At 42.8% G+C, this 13,110-nt stretch overlaps 1 protein-coding gene and 1 non-coding gene across 2 annotated transcripts in view; one reads left to right on the top strand and one right to left on the bottom strand.

The window, feature by feature from the left end:
• Positions 1-13,110, bottom strand: part of ATP8A2 (ATPase phospholipid transporting 8A2) — a 336,577-nt gene that overhangs the window by 197,834 nt on the left and 125,633 nt on the right. The window contains exon 25 of the mRNA XM_054164622.1: positions 9,631-9,803. Within this exon, the coding sequence (XP_054020597.1) occupies positions 9,631-9,803 (173 nt within the window). The remainder of the gene's footprint in view (positions 1-9,630; positions 9,804-13,110) is intronic.
• On the top strand, positions 4,569-4,640 carry TRNAQ-CUG (transfer RNA glutamine (anticodon CUG)). The gene has a single exon. It is a non-coding gene; the product is annotated as a tRNA-Gln (tRNA).

Here is a 13,110-nt window from a genome sequence, read left to right as displayed (position 1 = left end):
CAGCCTCCTCCCCAAAAAAAGCCCCTACACATCTTGTGTAAAGATAGTGGTGATATAGTGACAACATTTACACTTCCAAAATTATTTTTACAGGCCAGAAGGGCCATCAACAGTCAGAGCTGTTTTTCACAAGCAGGAGGTTGTTCTAGTACCTGTAGGTTAAAAACGTGGCAACCTTCAGCATTCACACTGACACCCTCACAACATCTTTGAACAGGAAGTGAAGAATATTATATTCAATAGAGAAAGCAGGGGGAATTTCAGTGGGAAGTAATTGTTCAAGTTGGAACTTGACCAGAATAGAGGAGTCAAGACAGTGACACTTGTTGAAAGAAAAATACACCAGCAGTAGGAATTTCTCATGGACCAGAAGGTATTCCAAATGACAGTTTTATCTTCCTTCTACAACAGCAACCATTCCAGCAGCAAAGTGTTTTCTTACTTGCATTATCCACGGAATGTTTATATTCTGGTTTGGGAAGTGCAGTGCTAAACATAGCACTGCTGGCTGCTTCTCTCAGAATCTGAAAAGACTGGTAGCAAACTGGTCAAGGTACTGTGTAGTAGGGTGTAGAAGGTGATAACCAATACTATTTGTAACTGTTTGCATAAATAGAATAGAATAAACCAAGTTGGAAACGACCTTTGAAATCAAGTCCAACCTATTATCCAATACTATCTAATCAACTAAATCAGTTACACTATTTGTATGCATCATGCCATTGCTCAAGACAGAAATTTCACTTGCACTTTATGAAATACATCAAGGGAAAAGTTAAGATGGCCACTTAAATACTAGGCTCACAACAAAAACCAGCAACAAATAAACTTGAAAAATAACAGCTAGCTTAAATCTCACTTTAAGGAGAAACTTTTGGGAAGGGGGTACATAGTACTTTGGTGCCGTGGGTTAGTTGCTTGGGCGGTGTTGGATGGGTTGGACGCGATGATCTCGAAGGTCTCTTCCAACCTGGTTTATTCTATGTATTCTATTCTATGTATTCTACTTCTCCTACAAAACTGTTTCCAAAGGAAACCAAGAAGTCAGTTGCTTTTAGGTGTATCCATGCCTTTCCTCCAACTTATCCTAAAAAACACGCTGGTAAGGGAATTTGCTAACAAGAACAGTTACAGAAATAAGAGGTTCAGGTGAACACAAAATATCTCAAACTAAATTTTCATTAGTAACTAGTTATAGGCATAAGTCACTCAATTAGTCACCCAACAGCAAAGGTGGTAATTAACGTGAAGCAAAACAAAAATTCCCAAAATAACAAACTTGCTCAACTAAGTGTTGTTCTTTACAAAAGGGTTTTTCATTACTAATGTGAAAAAAAGCAAGCATTTGGACATTGTGAATAATAATAGAAACTGGAATAGTGGTTCAACTTCAGAGATCACTTTGAAATATTTCCTCATCTGAAATGCGTAAGAAAAGAGAGACAAGTATAGTCATGGTCACGGTAGTGGGACAAAGTAAAGCAAAATAAGTGTTTGGGCATACCAGAGAAATCATTTAATATTCAGGCTGTGGGGCGATTCCACAGTTACTCAAAGGAAAGAGTGAAACAAGCATCACATACGTCATTTAAAAATCAAAACCCACCGGTCAAAACAGTATCCTTAAAGTACTTTTGAAGTGTAAACAAAACCAATCCTGGGTTAGTGAGTAAGTGATTAACATGGTTTTGACTTGATAAGCATATATTTCCTTAGAGGGCTATCCTGACTTTGGGATGTTTACCTTGACTTATGCATCAAATTGATACAGAAACATTAATGTACTTAGGATCAGAGAGGTCTTTGCTTTTTATGTTTTCAGTTGACAAATGACTAGAATTAACAGTAATTTTCCCCCCTTCTCACTCTGAGCATGAGGCTCAGTAATCATTGCAGCCCAGAACGCCGATTAACAGGAACAAACAGAAGCCAGAACACTCAGCAAAAACTCACTCTGTCACTTGAAAGACAAAAATTACCAAATCTTGGAAGACCAGCCTTCTCTTACAGTTTGCCCATATGGCTTTTCAACAGAATTGGTGGCACTTTGCAAGGTCACTTAGCTCCTACTTAGAGCCAATAAGCTCATAAAAAAAGTAATCCTAAGAAAAAGTCCCCAAATGGCTTTACACATGCCTTCATACATGCTGGACAGTTTAGGCTATCATTTCTCATAATCCATGAGTATTCTTTATTCACGAGTGCAGAGAGCACCACACCACTCTGCAACCCCAAGCTCCCCTCCCACTTCAATTAACTACAAACATTAAAGCTGCCAGAATGTTTCTTGCCTCACGGTTTTCAAAGTTATGAGATGAATACAGCTGTCATGAGTTGTCAGAAATAGAACAAGAGAATGAGCATAGATAATTTAGTAGGTGACAGATGAGGAAAAGCATAAGATATACATTCGGAAAGATGCAACACTCAATTTTCTTTGGGACCAATTAATGTTAGAATTGGTTTGCATACTCTTAATCAGAATTGTGTTGCCATTTTCTGTCACGAGAACAGGGATCTTTACTAATGAAAGCCAACAAGACACTTTCTTGATTTAATAAATACATTTTGAACTACAGCAGAGAATCACCACTTTGTCAAATACTAACACCAGCAACAAAGAGACCCAAGGGGCATAAATATTTAAGAGGTATTCCAGATGTTCATTTTGTGAGCTGTATTTTTAACAGCCCCTCCAAACAATGATGGAAGACCAGAAGTGGCCATTCTACAGCCATGGCATAATGTGAAGACAACTTCCTGGCCTCCTCATCTCTCCTTTTGCTACCTAGCTGATAAAGTGACACTAACAGTTAGCAATAAGTACTCATCACAGCCTGCTCTTTTCCTTCCCTTCTATCACCTTACTGTTTTCACTTCATTAAATCCCTTCCCAAGCAGACATACTATAGTCAAAGGTTATGTTCATGTCAGAACATTTAGCACGTATTCTCAGAGTGATGTTTGTGGGTTCACATCCGCCTGTCACCTGCTTTGCATACTGTATGAAAAAGCAATACAGGTGGGAAAACAGTCACCAGTCTTTGTCAATGGAGAACTGCTCAAAAAACATGCTTTTTCTGACCTGGTTTTCTTCTCTTCTCAGTTCCTAGTCACTGTTACTACAGCTCCAGTATTGTTCAAATTGCTGAAAGCAACAGTTTGTGTCACCATGACCTAAACAAAGATTCACAAGTGAGGCTGGCCAGAAATTCTGCAGCCAATGCTCAGATGCCAAGCAACAATAGCACATCTTACAGACATCATAGCTAGCAAAACCTTGCTGATGAAATGGCAAGTACTCCTGTGGAAACATCAGATAGTTCATACTAGATTTCCTCAATTTTCTGTTCCTAGTCCTGTGCTACTACATAGATCTACATAATAGATTTTACTACCACAGAGCTGCAGGGTGATGAAGTCATTGTACCTTCACTGAATCTGCCATAGCTATATTGGTTTCCACCAGCACAACATGAACAGCAGGAACAGATGAATACTGCATTGAAAAACACACATTGTGAGAGAAAGGAGACGTTCTCACAGAGATGGGCTTATGTAACAAGTATAGGAAAAGAAGAGGCTGGTCCAAGAAACACCATGACCTTCAAATAGAATGTGTAACATCACAGTCCAGTGAAGCATCAATGTCTTCTTAAAGGGACAGGCTAGACCAACAGAATTTCTCTGGGTAAGCAACCTTTCACAAATTGATATGAAATAACTACAATGGATGTCCAAGGTGTCTAATTACCATCCAAACACACCAGCTGATCTTCTGTTTGAGAATATGGAAGTTCTGAACACTAGCTCTGAGAAGTCAGATGGGGAGAGGGGGGATTTGGGACAAAAACCCTCTTCTACAAGGCTTACTCAGCTGAAAAAAGGCTGAAGGACCCAAGTACAAAAGCTCCGTGTAATACTCCTGCTCTGCAGACATGTGTGGAAGAGTCATATTTTGTTCAAGCAACGTAATAGTACAAGCACCTCAAGCAACGCTGGAGAAATAGCCACTGGTACAAGCAGAAAAAAAAAAAAACCCAAACCAGCAACAAAACCAAAACAACCCTCAGGCAGCCGAATGACAGGATGTGGCTGTGATGAAGATGTTATTCATTTATGAGTATGAAATTTGAATTTAGAAAATGAATTTGTATTAGTAAAGATGATTAATAACCGATGAATCACTATTTTCTATACAGAGTCTAGTGTATGATTATGAGATACATCCCATAACTGGTTTTGTATGTACTATTTGAACCCAATTAGAGTATTTACAGAATTAATTTCAATTAAGGAACGAAGCTGCAATTCCACCACTTGTCCACCATATGGCAACTTGACAAGACGCTGCTTCTCCTCAGGCAACCACCAACAGAATAAGAGGACACAGTCCCAAGCTGTGCCAGGGGAGGTTTAGGCTGGACGTTAGGAAGAAATTCTTCATGGAGAGAGTGATTGCCCATTGGAATGTGCTGCCCGGGGAGGTGGTGGAGTCACCATCACTGGAGGTGTTTAGGAGGAGACTTGATGGGGCACTTGGTGCTATGGTTTAGTTGATTCACAGTGGTTCCATGGTGTAATGGTTAGCACTCTGGACTCTGAATCCAGCGATCCAAGTTCAAATCTCGGTGGAACCTAATACTTTTTTCCCTGGGTATCAACCCTCATGAACCAAGGGGTCCAGGAGGGTTGGACCTACTTCAAACAGGAGCTCTTGAAGGCACAGGAACTGGCAGTTCCCATGTGCTGGCGGGGAAGGCGACCAGCCTGGATGAGCAAGCAGCTCCTGGAGGATTTAAGGGGAAAAAAGAGGCTGTATCACCTTTGGAAGGAGGGGAAGGCTTCTCGAGGTATGTTTAAAGGAAGTTGTTAGATTATGTAGGAAAAAAATTAGAGAGGCAAAGGCCCAGTTGGAAGTGAAGCTGAACACCTCTGTCAAAGACAATAAAAAGCATTTTTACAAATATATTAACACTAAAAAGAAGGGCAAGAAGAACCTCCACTCCTTATTGGACCTGGAGGGGAACACTGTGACTGAAGATGAGGAAAAGGCTGAGGTCCTGAACACCTTCTTTGCCTCAATTTTTAACAGCAAGGAAGGAGGAGTTCAGGACAAGTGGCCTCCTGAGCTGGGCGATGGGGTCAGGGAGCAGTGTGATGCCCCGGTAATCCATGAGGAATTAGTTTGGGACCTGCTGAGCCACTTGGACACTCACAAGTCCATGGGACCGGATGGGATCCATCCTAGGGTGCGAGAGAGCTGGCAGATGAGCTGGCCAAGCCGCTCTCCATCATTTTCCTCCAGTCCTGGCTCTCTGGAGAGGTCCCAGGTGACTGGAAACTGGCCAATGCGGTCCCCATCCGTAAGAAGGGTCGGATGAAGGAACCTGGAAACTCCAGGCCAGTCAGCCTGACCTCAGTGCCAGGGAAAGTGATGGAGCAGATTATCTTGGTGGCAATAACTGCACACCTGAAGGATGGCTAAGGGCTCAGGTCCAGCCAACATGGATTTAGGAAGGGCAGGTCCTGCCTCTCCAACCTGATCTCCTTCTATGATCAGGTGACCTCTCTGGTGGATGTGGGGAGGCCTGTGGATGTGGTCTACCTGGAATTCAGCAAAGCCTTTGACACCATCCCCCACAGCAAACTGCTGGCTAAGCTGTCAGCTCGTGGCTTGGACAGCAACACTCTGTGCTGGGTTAGGAACTGGCTGGAGGTCCGAGCCCAGAAAGTGGTGGTGAATGGTGCCACATCCAGCTGGCAGCCAGTCACCAGTGGCGTCCCCCAGGGATCAGTGCTGGGCCCCATCCTATTCAATATCTTCACTGATGATCTGGATGAGGGGATTGAGACAGTCATCAGCAAGTTTGCAGATGACACCAAGTTGGGAGCAGATGTTGGTCAGTTAGAGGGTAGAAGGGCTCTGCAGAGGGACCTCGACCGACTGGACAGATGGGCATTTAACAAGTCCAAGTGCCGGGTGCTGCACTTTGGCCACGGCAACCCCATGCAGAGCTACAGGCTGGGGTCAGAGTGGCTGGAGAGCTGCCAAACAGAGAGGGACCGGGGGGTGCTGATTGACAGCCACCTAAACATGAGCCAGCAGTGTGCCCAGGTGGCCAAGAGGGCCAATGGCATCCTGGCCTGTATTAGGAATAGTGTGGCCAGCAGGAGCAGGGAAGTCGTTGTGCCCCTGCATTGGTTAGGCCGCACCTTGAGTACTGTGTCCAGTTCTGGGCCCCTCAGTTTAAGAAGGGCATCAAGACACTTGAACGTGTCCAGAGAAGGGCAACAAGGCTGGTGAGAGGCCTTGAGCACAGCCCTGTGAGGAGAGGCTGAGGGAGCTGGGATTGTTTAGCCTGGAGAAGAGAAGGCTCAGGGGTGACCTCACAGCCCTCTACAACTACCTGAAAGGTGGTTGTAGCCAGGAAGGGGTTGGTCTCTTCTCCCAGGCAAACAGCACCAGAACAAGGGGACACAGTCTCAAGCTGCGCCAGGGGAGGTTTAGGCTTGAGGTAAGGAGAAAGTTCTTCACCGAGAGAGTCATTCGTCATTGGAATGGGCTGCCCAGGGAGGTGGTGGAGTCACTGTCCCTGGCGGTGTTCAAGAGGGGACTGGACGTGGCACTTGGTGCCATGGTCTAGTCATGAGATCTGTGGAGACAGGTTGGACTCGATCTTTGACGTCTCTTCCAACCTTAGTGATACTGTGATTATATGGCGTTGGATGATGGGTTGGATGCGATGATCTTGAAGGTCTCTTCCAACCTGGTTTTACAACTTTTACATGCACTGTCCTATTTGACACACATAGTATTATTAAGAACAACCCAGAGCAGATTTCCACCCCCCACCCCCCCCTCCCTTCTGCAGTATCAAGCACCTGGCAAGTAAATGGAAGGTTCCTGCAAAGCCTTACAGGCTATTAAAGGCATTCCTCTTTTTCCCTGAGGATTTAAGACTCAGTTGTTTTTATTCCTCTTTTTAAGCCTATGAAATTACATCATCTTGCTGCCTTTGATTTATATTTTACAGTGAGGGTTTTTCCCCCCACATTGTTCCTCAATTTTCTAATTCAGTAATAATTAAAATTGCTGTCAGGCTGGTGATGGAATAATGGTAGAGGAAACGTCCGTATTACCTGCCTCTCTGAAAAACAAGACCATTCATTATCTTCACTTAGTCACCTATATTAATGTACTTTAATTTTAATAGTTGGCAATTGGTGATTTTTCAAGCCACACAGGTCTTTGACCAAAACTTTGCAAAATAAGCTAACAAACTGATTTGGAAGAATCTCTACCGAAGTATTGTGCTAGTTCCCTCAAGGTCTGTTAAGCTCCCCACAAAGACAACAGCCAAACTCTACATCAGGTCCCTTCGCTTCTTGGGCTCAGGAAGCACCAAGCCCCCAAGGTAAATTGCACAAAGAAGAGAAAGCTGACCTTACTGGCAAAATGGCTGAGCCTGTGGTATTCAAGAGAAGATTCCTGCATTTGTGTTAGCTCCGTTTTGCAACACACTCTTGTTCACTCCTATAACACAGCTATGACAGCGAGACCCCCTATTCCAAGGCCTCACTTTCTTCCCTTCTCTAGAGACCTAAAAATAGGTCTCTAAGACCTCCCCCTACCCCTATTAAAAATATATACATATATATTAACAAAATAAAATCAACAGGAGCAAAAAAATGCTATTAAAAACTAATTTAGGAAAGTCATTGCAGTTTATAAAAGGCCTTCAGGGAAAGACAAAAACCACTGGCTGGAGAAAGAGACAGTTGTCCCCAGTCAAAGAACTCTAGAATCACTCACATGGGAAGAGACTGCTGGAGATCAGCTCATCCAACAATATCCCTGGCTACAGCAGAATCAGCTAGAACTGGTTATCCAGCACCATAATGTCCAGTTTGGTTTTCCATTTCTCTGAAAACACACAACTGCTCTGGGAAACCCATTCCAGTGTTGGACCACACTTACAGTAAAACAGTGGGAGTTTCCTGTGTTCAGACAGATGTGCACCTGTTGTAAGTTTTCTGCTATGTCTTGTCCAGTCAGTGAGCACTACAGAGAAAAGCCTTGCTCCCTCACCATCATTCACTCTTACTATGTATTCATACAAATTGATAAGAGGTGCTCTGAGCCCTTTCTTCTCTAGGCTCCCCAGTGCTCTCAGCCTTTCCTCATATGGAGGATGTTCCAGTCCTTTGTCTCAGTGGCTCTGCACCGGGCTCTGCCAATTAAACATGCTTTTATCTTATATTGTGGATCCCAAAACTGAACACAGCACTCTGGATGTGACCTCACAAGTAATGAGTAGAGAAATATCACCATCCTTCACCTGCTGGCAATGCTTTTCATACTGTAGCCCAGGACACCGGTGGTCACTACCTGATTTTTTTCCTACTAGGATGCCCTAGTGGTTCAGTTTGTCCACCAGAACTCCAAGACCCTTCACAACAAAGCTGCTTTCTAGCCTATCAACACCTTCCTTTACTGGTGCACTAGGCTGTAACTCCCTGGACACAGGACTTTCCATTTCCCATTCACTGGAACAGGCTGTCCAGAGAGGTTCTGGAGTCTGTCTCTGGAAGCATTCAAAACCCACCTGGATGTGTTTCTATGCAATTTAATCCAAATGATCCTGCTCTACTGGAGGGTGTGGTTGTGGAGTAGTTGACCCCCACTATTCTGCATTTCTGTAATTCTTCCGCTTCACTCTGCTGAACTCCTCAGGCTGACAATGTTCCCCAGAATGGGAACACAACATCCTAGTGTGTCATTCACTCCTCACAATGTTGTGTCATCTGTAGACCTGCTGAGGGCATACATCCTCTGATGGTCAAGTTGCTAATGTAGACATAAAACAGCACTAGCACCAGTATTGAGTTCTGCAGTACACTAGCCCAAGAGTCCTAGCACTTGGACAGAAATCAGTCAGAGATGAAAAGTGACAAGTGAGTTCATCTATTTCAGATGCATGGACTGCAGTTGCTTTTGCCAGGCAGTATTAGTGCACACATACAGAGAGAGACCTTGTAGTATTGTTTTGCAGTCTCTCTTATAGTGAGACCATAAAGCAGGTTTTGCTTCTAAAACACAGGTGAGACTTCCCATCCATCTAAACCAACAGTCCCTTCTAGGTCACAGTCATCCCCAGCCACACACATATAGATAACCACAATGCTCAAAGTTGCATCGCCTTTCAGCATTAAAACTCATGCAGCCTTCCTGTGATGCAGAAAATAAATCAGATGATTTATTGCCCACCCTAAAGGTGTGCAAGCTCTACTGCTTCATGGTAGAGCATCCTGTAAGGCAAAAAACCGAAATCTTATACTTGGTTGGCCTGTCAGCCTTATAACCCTTTGCAGATCTGTCTGTGATACGACAAATACCTCTCTACAGTCCTCCTTTATTCCTCCCAGCAAAGCCTCACTCGGCAATAGTTCCACAGCAGAAAAACCTATTATATTATCAAGCAGCTCACCACTGCAACTCGCCTCCTCTTGAATATCACACTAGTTGTCCTGCTGCTGTATCTCCCATGAGCACAGTAAGCATGAAAGAAGAGTTAACATGGCCTTTGTGCCCATTTTGTAACCATAAAGAGCCCCACAGTTTCTTACCTGCAGCAAATGACTGCTTTACAGGAGAGTGCCAAGTCCAGAAAGCTCTGCCTGACTTCAAACGAAAGGGCATACTTCAGTGTGTGGCCATCAATAATCAGAGCAATGTCATTTTCCTTGCCCAGCGACTCCCCCAGATTGGTACAATGTTGAGTCAGAGAGGCTCTTGTTGCCTGAAGAATAAACAGGGGGAAAAAAAAAGAAAGAAAGAAAGAAAGAAAAAAAAAATCATGTTTCTTCCTAATATAAGTAGTGCATCTGAACTACAGCAAGGCATCTCTGGGGTACGCAGTGCAGCATAGTATGCACACACCTGAACTAGAACTGACACAAGCCAGTATTTTAACAGGACCTCATGCAGAGGTATCAATTTGGGTCACAAATTAGCAAAAGCTGCATCGAATTGCCTTGGAACACATGCCTTGTTCCACTGCAGATTCTGGCAACCTCACTACATGCTCCTGCATGGCATGTGCCTACAGCAGTTGTAACACATCCTTTTCGACTCTAGGGCAGATATAACCCAACACCTTTCATGGCTTTTGACACCACCTGAAGTGTTATGACTTCTTCAAACAGTATTCCCTACCCTAAAAACATTTTCACTGACAGCTGCTGCTGGGGGCAGGGGGGAAAATCTAGCAAGCGTTCATGTTTCACTGTCACCTTAAATATTTCAACCTTTCTACTGCGGTGAAATAGTTCAGGCTTAAAGCTGAAGTACTTAGCAACAAAAGTGTTCCCATTATGTTGATTCAATTTTTATTTTTTTCCCTGCAGAAGTTTCTACCACAAAATTATGTCAATGACCTTTAACTTGTTTCCTTTATCTTTTTACTTCCAGTTCAAAATATGAATCACCTCCTTCCAGAAAAATACACTACCCTCCCAAATTAAATAATTACTTCATTTAAAAAAAATGAAGTAATTGTCCATACTTAATGCTGAGTGAACTTGATCTGACTTCTGTCAAGATAGGCAGCCACCACAGTACACATCACAGCTAGACTGAAGAGTGTACTGTGGTGTTGGAGGCTACACATTTTTGCTTGCCATGAATCATGTTTATCATACCACAAAAAAAACAGACAACAGCAGAAACAAACAAACAAAACACCAAACACATCAGAAGCCTGAGAAGTAAGCAAAACTACAAAACATAGCAGCACTTTCAGCTATCTGCTGCATGAAGTTCTGAAGTTTGCCTAGATCTGTTCCACACTAAGCAAGCCAGTAAAATAAAAGGACAAAAATTGCAGTCAATCAAACCAAAACAAGTCCATGACCAAAAACAACTTAATGAGAGTGAGTGAAAGAATACAGGCTGGAGAGCTGCCAAACAGAAAGGCACCTGGGGGTACCGATTGACAGCCAGCTGAACATGAGCCAGCAGTGTGCCCAGGTGGGCAAGAAGGCCAATGGCATCCTGGCCTGCATCAAGAATAGTGTGGCCAGCAGGAACAGGGAAGTCGTCATGCCCCGGTACGCTATACTGGTCAGGCCACACCTTGAGTACTGTGTTCAGTTCTGGGCCCCTCAGTTTTGGAAGGATATTGAGACATTTTCACTTGACACTTGAAACAGATTACATTTTGCTTATTTGAAAGCAAAGGAGACAGCCCCTGCCTTTATTTCCTGTCTAGCCCTTCTGCCATGTCAAAGGAAACACTAATTTTTCTGTTGCTTCTTTACTTGACCTTAAGGAAGGTGAAGGTTTAGGGCTCAATCACACCCTCCAGCCAAGGCACAGAAAAACCTTTGGGCAAGCTCTGGAGGATTATTTAATATTCATCATCTATTGCCTAAAATAAAAGTCACATATCAACAGGAAGACTTACAAAAGGTGATGTTTCTTATCAGATGAGATTCCTAGTCTCTCCATAGCTTACCACAGCTATGCCTAAGCCTCACCCAATTCATGCTCTGGTCACTGATCTTACTCATCTTAAATACAACATGTCACAGAATTAGTCACAGGTTTAATAGGATCCCAAAAAGTTATAAATCAAGGATTACAAATCAGGCATCTCATTTAAAGAGCAGTATGTAAAGCTCTTGATATACTTAGCCTGGTGAACCTACAACTTAATAGCTTATACAGTAAAATAAACACTAATTATTTTCCTTTTATTCCCAAATATTTACAAATGTTACAGTCTAAAGAAGGACAACTACTGCTCCTGCAGAGCAGTGCAATTAACCAAAAGAAATTAGCCCTAAATCTCACTGGATGCTTCTCAAGTAAGCAGAGGTACAAACATTTGGAAATCATCGCAAACTATATCCTTCCATGGGCAACTCATTACTGATAACTAGAGTAAAAAAATCTCTGCTTTGATACCTAGCTTTCACTCTGTGTTTGACATCAAGGGGTATGATGTTTCTTTTTGAGTCATACCAAGCAAGAACAAATCAATCCTTAATTAGAAGCAGCATGATGAAGCAAGAAATCAATAGTAGTCCTAAAAAAGTACGTGGATCAGCTCAGTCCTGTGGAATACCCCTGTCATTTTTACTGAGTGCCCATCAAGAACAAACAGCAGCTTTGTCTGGGGTTTTCACAAGTAGAGTATTACAGAAGAAAACACTACAAGCACTTGTCTCATCCTGAGGTTTCCTAACTCAAGATTTCCTTTAGACACATATGGCATCCAGCTGCTCTTGGGAGACCTGGAGAGTCACCTGCCAACCAGACCTTATTGTACTGGCTTAATTCCCAAATATTAAAAATAAAGATGCAATTTTACTTAAGGGCAGAAAGTGCACCAACAAAAAAGTTCAGTTCAGTAGCCCTAATTCAATGGGCTATTCAAATAGACAGACACTTCATGAGCCAGTAGAAGACCATGTGCACACTCATCAGCTGTCTGTTGAATCGAAACAACATTATCAGTTTAATGAGAGCTTCCCAAGGGCTAAAGAACTGATTTGTAGAAGACTGCCAAATAAATCAAAGCTTCAGACCACAAACAGTAAAAAAACAGATTGGTTGGACTGCAAAAACTCAACCACAGACCTCAAACTGAGGAAGCTAAGGAAATTAGGTTTTCATTTATTTGTATTCTACTTTTGCACATTACACATGGTTGGGGTAGTTGGTTCAAAACATATCAACAACTCTGACTAACAAAAATGCACTGAGGAGATAATGTCATAATGGCCTCTATGCTTGAGTTATATTCAAAACATAGTGGTACATTCCATAATAAACCTACCCCATCTGCTTTTCCCTGCTTGTATTCCTATTTTCATTTTAACAAGTGACAATCACCAATACAAACCCTGAGCACAGCATTTGCTTGCATTACTTGCTTCAGCTTCCAGATTTTACTGCTCTGTTGCGCATAGTTCCCATCCATCCATATTACTAGCACACTACTGTAAATTCCACAGCAGAGTATAATTTGTTGACAGGCATAAAACAAAAACATTCTGAAGCAGAGACTGAGAGATCTTTTCTCTGGACTGCACTCTAAAGAT

This window comes from Dryobates pubescens, chromosome 10 (genome assembly GCF_014839835.1).
Source record: "Dryobates pubescens isolate bDryPub1 chromosome 10, bDryPub1.pri, whole genome shotgun sequence".
Classification (NCBI taxonomy): domain Eukaryota; kingdom Metazoa; phylum Chordata; class Aves; order Piciformes; family Picidae; genus Dryobates; species Dryobates pubescens.
The sequence above is the reverse complement of the archived record's forward strand: the minus strand, read 5'-3'. Positions and strand labels throughout refer to the sequence as shown.